Below are 13007 nucleotides of genomic sequence, written 5' to 3' on the forward strand. Positions count from 1 at the left end.
GCCCTCTCGGTAAGTCCTGTCATTCTTCATCAGCCCTTCCAGCTCTTCACATTTATTAGCAAGAGAGTTGACATTACCCATTATAATGGATGGTAGGAACGGCTTATATCTCCATCTCCTAGCCTTTAGCTTCGCCCCAGCACGGCAACCACGGAAAGGTTTCCTAAGTTCAGGCGGTATAGGGTGTTTAATCCCACTCGATTTAAGTCGTAACTGTAGAAGCTCCGCTCTAGTGTACTTATACAGGCACATACTCAGAGTATAACCTACTCCAAACAAAAACAAAGTAAACACATACACAAATATACGCAAAGAAAATACGAGCTGTTTGGACTTGCTGCCACTGCGCGGCGCATGCATTGTGTGAACAACACAATGACTGAAGACTCAAAAAGTCGTATAGTGTGAACCAGGCGTTACACCCCGCCTACAGTCTATTTTTATGTCTCCCGTCTGCATTGTATACATAGCAACGGTGCTTCTGAATAAATCTACACTGATGGACGTGGTGGTCTGGAAATAAGGTGTGTTCAGGTAAAAACAGAAGACACAGGTGCACCACTGACTGATTAGAACCTCGAGGTGTACTTTTCCCATTGTTACGATAGCAAAGACACACCGACACGCCCTAAACTCCTGACTCCACATTGCTGTTCAACCTGCTTTGTAGAATCTACACAAATTTACCTTTTCATTCGTTGGAACTCAAAGGGTTTAGAGCCTTTGAGAACTCCCTCAGGATCCCGCCGTGACTCGGAAACGTGAATTAAGACCTGAAAGCGCAGTGTGGAGGAAGGTGGAGGCAGGTGGAGGAAAACAGGCTGTTGTTACTGTAGTGAGGAACTCTGGGGAGCAGGGCTGGGAATTGGTCTTTCATCGAGTTTTACTCTGAAGAGAGCTTTGTGTCGGAGAAAGAGAGAGTATGAACCCAGAATATAAACTGTGTGCTATCTTTTTGACTCACTGACACATTTCTGAAAATGTGAAACGCTTGCTGACATCTACAGATTCTCAGTGTCGCAGTGTTGCATTGTGGGTTAAACAGGCAGCAAGAAGGCCTGAACCAAATGTCAGGTCGCTATGATCAGAGCATAGTGTAGTTTGGACCATCTAGTTGCCAAGAAGGAACAAACTATTACTGTATTTTTTGGACTATAAGTCGCACTTAAAATCCTTTTTTTTCCCAAAAATTGTAAGTGCTCCTTATAATCCGGTGCTCCTTATGTACAAATTTTATCAGTCAGGTATTAAGGAGCAGTAAAGTCACTCTGCTGAAGTTATACAGGAGTTTCAGTGAAGTTTCTCCAGCACTAAGTCTGGAGCAGTATAAGCATTAGCTGCTAACCACACTAGGCGCTAGCTCTTTCACCCATACAGAGGTAAGAATTATTGGCCTGTACCCTGCTGCTAACCCCCACTAGTACTGCTGGAGCAGTATGCTCTTTGCTACCTTACACCCTGCCAACTGTCTATTTTCATGCCTTCCACCAGTATCATTTAAATAGCAACAGAGCTTCTGAATATATCTACACTGATGGGAGTGGTTGTCTGGAAATTAGGTGTGTTCAGGTAATTTTTTTGCTTGTTTATCTTGGTAACAGAAAACACAGGTGCTCCACTGACTGAATACAACCAAGACAGATGTCAACAGTCAGACATTCATTGTTATCTTGGCCCACATGGACATACAGCAGTGCACAAACCCAACTTTTACATTAACAATAAACATAATGAACAAGCGTGGACAAGCAGGTCAGTTTCCTCTGCTGAGAAGCATTGGACTCGCCCAGATAGCTACGCTGTTATAATAGCAATCCACCAAAGTCAGAGCACACCTGGCTCTTAAAGGTAATGGCAAGTGACATTCTGATTGGTTTATTTTACGTTATGCCCATACATTGAAAAACACATAATGTATGTACATGCCTTTTGCGTGTTTTTACACACAAGGACGAGCAAGAACACATTCGAGTATTTGTTCTGTACTTGTGTAACTGCGGACTTCTGAATAAAACAGTATTTGGGCTGCTATTGATGACGTTTCTCAAGTCCACAGTAACATGAGTACAGACGAGAACATAGACTGAGAAACAGATAAACTGCTTTCATGATGTTTGCATTAAAAAAAAAATGAAAAGAAATTATAAAGGAATCAAATACTTTGGTTGCCATGTTGAAGATTCACTTCTTTTATCCTCAGATCTTTTTTTCTTTATTTATTCTCTCTCATTCTTTCTGTCAGTAGAGAAAGATGTTTCCTCAGACCTGAGCTGCACCAGAACCGAATTCCTGAGTGAGCTTTAAACCTGCTCATTTCTGCCCTCACAAACACACCTTTCCAGGTGTAATAATAACGAGCAGAGAGCAGATAATATAGGGTATCAGATCAGTGTGTTTTCAGAGTGAGAGAGAGAGAGACAGAGAGAGAGAGAGAGAGAGAGAGAGAGAGAGAGAGACAGAGAGAGAGAGAACGAGAGAGAGAAAGAGAGAGAGTCAGGTTTGTCAGTGCAGTAAAACAGGAGTGCATGTTCAGTTGAGACTTGCACCACCATGGACAGGTAAAGATATTTTAAAACATTAAGTAACCGAAAATTCAACAAGTATTAAAAGAGCAACCAGCTCCTAGATTGCAAGAGTAGTTTAAAATATTTAATTTCACATCTACAGCTCTGGAAAGAATAAAGAGAGCACTTCAGTTTCTGAATCAGTTTCTCTGATTTTGCTATTTATAGGTTTATGTTTGAGTAAAATGAAAGTTGTTGTTTTATTCTATAAACTACAGACAACATTTCTGCCAAATTCCAAATAAGAACATTGTCATTTAGAGCATTTATTTACAAAAAAATGAGAAATAGCTGAAATAACAAAAAAAGACGCAGAGCTTTCAGACCTCAAATAATGCAAAGAAAACAAGTTCATATTTACCGTATTTTTCGGACTATAAGGCGCACTTAAAAACTTTTAATTTTCACAAAAATTGACAGTGCGTCTTATAATACGGTGCGCCTTTTGTATGGATTTTACCCATCAGGTTGTAAGGAGCAGTAAACACACACTCCGTGCAGCGTTATAGAGAGTTTCAGTGCTATACAGAGTCCAGAGCCGTGCAGCTCCGAGGCTGAGCAGCAATAGCATTAGCTAGCTTATTCACTGTTCAGAGATCAGTATTATCTAAATTATCTAAAGTAAACACACACTCCGTGCAGAGCCGTGCAGCTCCGTGGCTGGAGCAGCAATAGCATTAGCTAGATGCTAACCGCTAAGCTAGCTAACTTTTTCACTGTTCAGAGATCAGTATTATCTAAATTTAGTACTTTTAATACTGCTGGAGCAGTATTATTAGAGTTAGATGCTAATCGCTAAGCGTTCACCGTTCAGAGGTGAGTTATCGGCCTGTAAGTCTGTGCTGCTTTGCCTGGCTAGCATTAGCTAGATGCTAAGCACTAACTCTCTCAGAGGTGAGTTTTATCAGCCTGTAATCTGCTTGTTTACCGTGTTAAAACAAGCTACGGGGGACGAATCGCTAGCTAATATCTCACTGTCTTACCAGAACACGCAGGATTACTCAGTGTAACGCTGTCGTTTAAGTTTGGGTTAACTTTACTAGTTTAGGTGACTAGCTAGCGTGCTAGCGGATAGCTATGCTAACGCTGGTGCAGCAAGCCTTAGTGGACATCTGTAAATCTAAGCTTACTGTAAATAAACTGAAGCACGTTACTCACCCAAATAAACAGTTTTCAGGAGAGGAATCTGTGTAGATTAATATCCAGCACTCGTTTGACTTTGAAAGAGCTAACGTTAGATTTGTATACTGAGACGCTCCACCGGCAGGACATCCCCCCCCCCCCCCCCCCATGGCGCCACCCCTGTTCACTTTGATATAGGCACCCTTTCTAGTGTCACTTAATGCGCCTTATAATGCGATGCGCCCTATGTATGGAAAAATACCAGAAAATAGGCGTTCTTTGATGGTGCATCTTATAATACGGTGCGCCTTATAGTCCGAAAAATACGGTATTTAAGTCAATATTTGGTGGAATAACCCAGGATTTTAATGACGGTTTTCATGCATCTTGGCATCATGTTCTCCTCTACCAGTCGTACACTCTGCTTTTGGATAACTTCATGCCTTTACTCCTGGTGCAAAAAGTCAAGCAGATCAGTTTGGTTTGATGGCTTGTGACCATCCACCCATTTTTCATCTGAAATAATTGTTCTTTGTCTCATATCTCCTCTTCCTTTTACTCTGTCTCTCTGATTGTTTCTGTCTATAGTGAAACCTCAGAAACCAGGGCTCCTTGTACTGGGTTATAATGGTTTCTTTACATCATTAGACACAAGTGTTGTGTCTAGCTAGGTGACAAATGCTTAAGGTTAATGGCCAAAAGTGTGACCATTTCAATAAATGGGTTCAGGACACCGAACATTTGGTTCAGACAACAGGGTTTAGTGTTTTAGTTTTAATAAAAACTATAGCTAAGTAAATGATGTGTTGGTTGGTTGATGCTGCAGTTGATCTGCAGGTCTAGGTTCAGCAACAGTATGTGCTGAAAGAATGAGGTCAGCTGACTACCTGAATATACTGAATATAGACCAGGTTATTCCATCAATGGTGGTACGACCCAAGTCGGTATATTCCAAGATGATAAAGTCAGGATTCATGGGGCTGGAATTGTGAAAGAGTTCAGGGTTCAGGGAGCATGAGATCATCATTTTCACACATGGATTGAGAGAGAGTTCACCACAGAGTCCAGATCTTAACCTCATTGAGAATCTTTGGGATGTGCTGGATGGAGAAGAGAGGCTTTGTGCAGCTGTCAGACTCTACCATCATCAATGCTGCTGCAAGAGCTTATAGAAAAATGAATCCAGCAACACTGGATTGAAATAAATCTTGTGACATTGCAGAAGCTTATTGAAACAATGCCACAGTGAATGCGTCAAAGCAATCAAAGATATATTAGAGTGTCTGAGCTTTTTTTTTTTTTTGGTGGCGACTTTTTTTTTATTTGATTTGATTTATTTGATTTTTTTGACTCCCTGAGAGAGAATTCCTGCAGTGGATTGAGTCAGTAGAGGGACAGGACCGGGGTGAGGTCAGCTGAGGCTGTGTGAGAGTATGACTGGCTGTTTCTCAGAGCTCTAAACGCTGCTATTCCTCAGTGTTCACACCTCAGTGTTTACAGCTGACTCTGCGCCGTGTACGCTGACACTCATTCACAACAGAGAGAGACAGAGAGAGTGAGACACAGAGAGAGAGAGAGACAGAGAAAGAGAGACAGCAGGTCCAGCTGTGCCGCTCAGCGCCCCGCTGAGCTGTAAGACACTGCGGTACACAGGGTACATCCTCCACCAGGCCTCTACCAGCCAACAGTACCAGCCTGCAGAACAGCGCCGGGTTTCATCAGCTCCACAAAACAGTGTGAAATATACAGGTAGAGTGAGAGGAGTGAGATACTGGAGATACAGGAAGAAAGGGATGGATAGAAACAGATACACTACTGCTACTAACATTACAATAGGTGTTGGAATATGGTTGGGAAGTGCTTTATTGCATTCAGCTAACTAAATAAAAACTGTAGAGCTAAACTGACCAATCAGAATTGACCTGTTGGACATACAGTATTACGCGATAAAAGCATTGATGGAAATACTGATGGATGGATGGATGGATGGATGGACAAACAGACAGATGGAGGGATGGATGGATGTTGGACAGACAGATTGCTAGATTAATAGATATATCGCTGGAGCATGGACAAATGGGTTATTGGATGGATGGACAGATGATTGGATGGGTAGCTTAATGGATGAATAGAAAAAACTGACGGATGTTGGCCAGATTGCTGGATGGCTTGATTAATTGTTGAATAGCTGGACGTATGGACAGATGGGTTGTTGGATAGATGAATGAATGGATAGATGGATGGATGAATGGATGTGTGGATTAATGGATAAAGGGGTAAACTGATGTATGTTGGACAGACAGATTGCTATATGCCTTGATGGCTAGATTAATGGATGGATAGTTGGATGGGTGGATATATGGACAGATGATTAAATGGCTTGATTAATAGATGGATAGTTGGATGTATGGACGGATGGGTTGTTGGATATATGGATGAATGGATAAATCGGGGGATGAATGGATGAGTGGATTAATGGATGAGTGGATACACTGATGGATGTTGGACAGACTAGATGGCTAGATTAATGGACGGATAGTTGGATGCATGGACAGATGGGTTATTGGATAAGTGAATGGATGGATTGTTGGATGAACGGATGGGCTATTGGATAGGTAAATGCATGGGTTGTTGGATGGATGGATGAAAAGACATATGATTGAATGGCTCGATTAATGAATGGATAATTGAATGTATGGACGGAGGGGTCGTTGGATGGGTGGATGGATGAGTTGTTGGATGGGTGAATGGATGGGTTGTTGGATGTATGGACAGATGGTTGTTGAATGGGTGGATTATTGGGTTATTGGATGGGTGGATTAATGGTTTGTTGGATGGATTGTTGGACAGGTTGTTGGATGGATTGTTGGATGGGTAAATGGATGGATGGGTGAGATAGTTGGATGTATAGGTGAACGGACAGCTGGTTAGACAAACAAATAGACAGATAGTTAGAATATCCAATCATGCCCTCCTTACCTGTGTATCCAGGTGTGGTGATAATCAACCTGTGAGGCACTCGTGGGGACACCCTCAGTCCTGCCCTCACCTGATAGAACCTGGAACCAATAGTAGAAAAGGGGAGGAGTTATTAGAACATTGTGTATGATTTTAAACCATATGACATACAGTAGAAACAAACCACCCAATCACAGCTAATTGTTTTGTTACGGGAGCAGCTGGGACATCAGCTTCAACTTTAAACTATGAGTGTAGAGCTACAGGATCTACAGGCCCAGCTGTAGTAACATATGTGGGTAAAAGTTCTGCAGGAACCATACAGAACCTGTAGAACCTCCAAACTCAATCATCTCAATCTCACATTATATCCAGTATAGAGGAACCAACAGGATACTGGAGCTTCCTTATCTCTCTTATAACGAAGACATTATAACAAACACCTTTGAATGAAATAGTATCAGTCAATGTAAAAATAAGGTCCAAGATAAGGCGCACCGGGTTATAAGTCAACAATGAAATTTGTAGTCGACAAATTTAAATAATTGATATTGTTGATTATATCGACTAATCGTTGCAGCCCTAGTTATAAGGTGCATTAAGTGACACTTGTAAGGAACAGGGGTGTCACAGCAGGTCTTGCCGCTGGGTGGTGGTGGGGTAACTAAGTTAAGTAAAGCTAAGCTAAGTAAACAAAACTGTAATTCTTAAAAAAAAAATAATAATATATATATATATATATATATATATATATATATATATATATATATATATATATATATATATATATATCTACACAGATTTATCTCCTGAAAACTGTTTATTAAAGCATTTTTTTTTTTTTTAAAGTAACCTAGATTTCCAGATTTCCACAGATTTGCAGCAGCAGTAGCATCAGCAGCTAACCATAGCGCTACAGTGAGGAACCCTAAGTGTTCTAGTAAGCCAGATATTAGCTAGAGGGTTGTCCCACACAGCTTGTTTTAACACGGTAAAAAACATAGGCTACAGTCCGATATACTTGCCTCTGAATGGTAAAAGTAGATACGGAAAGTGGAACGGTTAGTGGATAGTGCTATTGCTGCTCCAGCAGTGCTAGCCAGGGTTAGCAGCAGGCTACAGACCGATAATACTTACCTCTGAACAGTAAAAAAGCTAGCATTTAGTGCATTTAGCAGCTAATGCTAATGCTGCTCCAGCAGTGCTAGCCAGGGTTAGCTGCAGGCTACAGTCCGATAATACTTTAATACTTTAATTAGCTCTGCAAAAGAGCTAATGCTAATACTGCTCCAGCCTCGGTGCTGGAGAAACTTCACTGAAACTCCTGTATAACTCTGTACTTCAGCAGAGTGACTTTTCTTCTCCTTAATAACTGACTGCTAGAATTCATACATAAGGAGCTGATGATTTTTGGGAAAATTAAAGTATTTTATATGATGCTATATCAGATATCAACTGTACAATAAGGCCTAAATGTAGGTTAGCTCCACCATGGCTGCATTTTATTAGTTCCTTCAGCCCATAACCGTATTTTATAATAGACAGAGGACACTGACCTTGAACTTCTCCATGTGCAACCCACACCCACAAAGCGCCGTACAACTAAACCTGAATTATTAATCCCTACAGGCAATAAATAATGAATTATACAGATAATTGCCTGTTACTCCTCTACAGTCCAGCGTCCTCAGAGCAGAAACAGGCCAGAGACCTCAGTAGATCACTCTGCAGAGCCGGTACCGGCTGTACCGGAGCGGTGAAAGTGATGTTCTCTGCGTTTCTGTCCTCAGCATGAACATTCGGAGCTGCTAGTTAGTTGTGAAGGTGCAGAGGTGACCTCCTCTCGCGCACTGAAAGTGATTTGATGTGAAAGCACTTTCCCGCTCTCTCAGGGCTGCAGGCTCAGACCACGGCCCGGGCCAGACTTCTGAACACCGAGGAGGTGCTGTTACTGCTGCAGAGTGCAAGGGCAAAGAGTTTACCACGTCACACTTTATAAAAACCGTGAAAGTGTGTTTACTCTCACAGTCCAAACAGATGAGAGCTTATAAACAGACTATAGATATTTCACAGATATTTCACTTGTATAAAGTTCCAAATGAATACTTAATGAAGACCAAACTACGCCAAACCAGACCAGACAAAACTACGCCAAACCTGACCAGACCAAAGTACGCCAAACCTGACCAGACCAAACTACGCCAAACCTGACCAGACCAAACTACGCCAAACCAGACCAGACCAAACTACGCCAAACCTGACCAGACCAGACCAAACTACGCCAAATCAGAACAGACCAAACTACGCCAAACCAGACAAGACCAAACTACGCCAAACCTGTCCAGACCAAACTACGCCGAACCAGACCAGACCAAACTACGCCAAACCAGACCAAGTTTGGTTGGAAATTACAGTAAATAATGCAGGAAAAGATGATACAATCATGCACCTAAAATTGGGGTCAACCAAATCCCAATCAACCACTATATCATAAGCTCTTCACAGAGGGCTTCAGGTAGACGCCTCCCATCATCAGTGTTTCACAGACTCCAACAAAAACGTAGGTTTGACATTATGTTCCAACATTAGACGCGTGTCAAGTTTTGGTTGAAACCAAAGCCACACATGCGTCAAAATCTTTGACATCCGTCAATTCTTGTGGGTCTCTGAGTGGTTTTCGTCTGCACCCGAGTTCAATTATTGTGTAAACCCAACCCAAAACTAAACCAAACCAAAACACACCACAACAAACCAAATTAGACCAAAACAAACAATATCAAACCACATCAAAACAAACCAGACAAAAATAAACTATACCAAACCAGACCAGACCAAATTACGCCAAACCTGACCAGATCAAACTACGCCAAACCTGACCAGACCAAACTATGCCAAACCAGACCAGACCAAACTGCTCACCAGACAAAATACACCAAACCACACCAAAACAAACCACACCAGACCAAACCAGACAAAAATAAAAAACACCAGACCAGACCATACCAAAAGTATGCCAAACCAGACCAAACAAACAAAACCAAAATACACCACACCACATCAGAATACACCAAAACACACCAGACCAAACCTAACCACACCAAACTACACCAAACCAAACCGAACCACACCAGACCACACAAAACTACACTAAACCACATCAAACCAAACCACACTGAACCACACCACACCAAACCACACTGAACCACACCAAACTGCACTGAACCACACCAAACCATACCACACCAGACCAAACCTAACCACACCAAACCACACCAGACCTAACCAAACCACACCAAGCCATACCAGACCTAACCAAACCACACAACAGCAAACCCAACCATACCACACCAAACAACACCAGACCAAACCACACCACACCAAGCCAAACCAAACTGCATCAAAACACACCAGATCGAACCAAATAAAACCAAACCACACCACACCAACACAACTCTAGGTAAAAATGCCAGAACTCAAGTGCTTGATACCATTGTTAGCCTTGCATCTCTCCTCATGATTCACTATAATAATACATTTAAATGTTAAATTATTATTATTATTCCATACTAACTCATCTGATTAATCAGGATAATTACAGATGAGCTGATGGAGGTGTGTGATTGAGGTGTGTTGTAGTGGGGGGACACTGTGAAGTGTTAGTGTTTTTTTTTTGTATTTTTATTTTTTTTGTCCAACACTGATGTAATGAAACTTCGATGGTCTGCTGTAAAATCATGCGTCCGCTGACGTCAAGCGGGCGGAGCTGAAGTCTGTGTGGATAATGAGCGGTTCACCGCGTTTCCCCACAGGGGTTTCCTCCAGCTCTTCCGGGGACTGCGTTGCGGTCAGCATGAAATGTCTGAATATTGATTTTTTTCCACTCTGTCTCTTTGTTTCATCACTTTCCTCAACACCTGAAACCACAGAGCAACCCAATCCACTCTACACTACACAACCGAATTACCACCACAGCACTGTACACTACACTACACACAACCAAATTACCACCACAGCACTGTACACTACACTACACACAACCAAATTACCACCACAGCACTGTACACTATACTACACACAACCAAATTTCCACCACAGCACTGTACACTATACTACACACAACCAAATTTCCACCACAGCACTGTACACTACACACAACCAAATTACCACCACAGCACTGTACACTACACTACACACAACCAAATGTCCACCACAGCACTGTACACTACACTACACACAACCAAATTACCACCACAGCACTGTACACTACACTACACACAACCGAATTACCACCACAGCACTGTACACTACAATCTACACAACCAAATTACCACCATAGCACTGTACACTACACTACACACAACCAAATTACCACCACATTACTGTGCACTACACTACACACAACCGAATTACCACCACAGCAGTTTACACTGTACACTACACAACCAAATTACCACCACATCACTGTACACTACACACTACACTCCATACAACCGAATTACCACCACAGCAGTTTACACTGTACACTACGCAACCGAATTACCACCACAGCACTGTACACTACACTACACACAACCAAATTACCACCACAGCACTGTACACTACACTACACACAACCAAATTTCCACCACAGCACTGTACACTATACTACACACAACCAAATTACCACCATAGCACTGTACACTACACTACACACAACCAAATTACCACCATAGCACTGTACACTACACTACACACAACCAAATTACCACCACAGCACTGTACACTACACTACACACAACCGAATTACCACCACAGCACTTTACACTGTACACTACACTACACACAACCGAATTACCACCACAGCACTTTACACTGTACACTACACTCCACACAACCAAATTACCACCATAGCACTGTACACTTCACTACACACAACCAAATTACCACCACATCACTGTACACTACACTACACACAACCAAATTACCACCACATCACTGTACACTACACACTACACTCCATACAACCGAATTACCACCACAGCAGTTTACACTGTACACTACACAACCGAATTACCACCACAGCACTGTACACTACACTACACACAACCAAATTACCACCACAGCACTGTACACTACACTACACACAACCAAATTTCCACCACAGCACTGTACACTACACTACACACAACCAAATTTCCACCACAGCACTGTACACTACACTACACACAACCAAATTACCACCACAGCACTGTACACTACACTACACACAACCAAATTTCCACCACAGCACTGTACACTACACTACACACAACCAAATTACCAACATAGCACTGTACACTACACTACACACAACCAAATTACCACCATATCACTGTACACTACACACAACCAAATTACCAACATAGCACTGTACACTACACTACACACAACCAAATTACCAACATAGCACTGTACACTACACTACACACAACCAAATTACCACCATAGCACTGTACACTACACTACACACAACCAAATTACCACCATAGCACTGTACACTACACTACACACAACCAAATTACCACCATAGCACTGTACACTTCACTACACACAACCAAATTACCACCACATCACTGTACACTACACTCCACACAACCAAATTACCACCATAGCAGCTTATACTGTACACTACACACAACTGAATTACCACCGCATCACTGTACACTACACACTACACTCCATACAACTGAATTACCACCACAGCAGTTTACACTGTACACTACACAACCGAATTACCACCACAGCACTGTACACTACACTCCACACAACCAAATTACCACCACAGCAGTTTACACTGTACACTACACAACCAAATTACTACCACAGCACTGTACACTACACTCCACACAACCGAATTACCACCACAGCACTGTACACTACACTCCACACAACCAAATTACCACCATAGCAGCTTATACTGTACACCACACAACCAAATTACCACCATAGCACTGTACACTACAATCCACACAACCAAATTACCACCACAGCACTGTACACTACACTCCACACAACCAAATTACCACCACAGCAGTTTACACTGTACACTACACAACCAAATTACTACCACAGCACTGTACACTACACTCCACACAACCGAATTACCACCACAGCACTGTACACTACACTCCACACAACCAAATTACCACCATAGCAGCTTATACTGTACACCACACAACCAAATTACCACCATAGCACTGTACACTACAATCCACACAACCGAATTACCACCATAGCACTGTACACTTCACTACACACAACCAAATTACCACCACATCACTGTACACTACACTCCACACAACTGAATTACCACCACAGCAGTTTACACTGTACACTACACAACCA

The 13007-nt window shown here is 42.1% G+C and overlaps 1 protein-coding gene across 1 annotated transcript in view; it reads right to left on the reverse strand.

The window, feature by feature from the left end:
* Positions 1 to 13007, reverse strand: part of fam135b (family with sequence similarity 135 member B) — a 111816-nt gene that overhangs the window by 62410 nt on the left and 36399 nt on the right. Inside the window, exon 3 of the mRNA XM_049474898.1 lies at positions 6666 to 6745. Within this exon, the coding sequence (XP_049330855.1) occupies positions 6666 to 6745 (80 nt within the window). The remainder of the gene's footprint in view (positions 1 to 6665; positions 6746 to 13007) is intronic.

The sequence above is a fragment of the Astyanax mexicanus genome, chromosome 2 (genome assembly GCF_023375975.1).
Source record: "Astyanax mexicanus isolate ESR-SI-001 chromosome 2, AstMex3_surface, whole genome shotgun sequence".
Lineage (NCBI taxonomy): Eukaryota > Metazoa > Chordata > Actinopteri > Characiformes > Acestrorhamphidae > Astyanax > Astyanax mexicanus.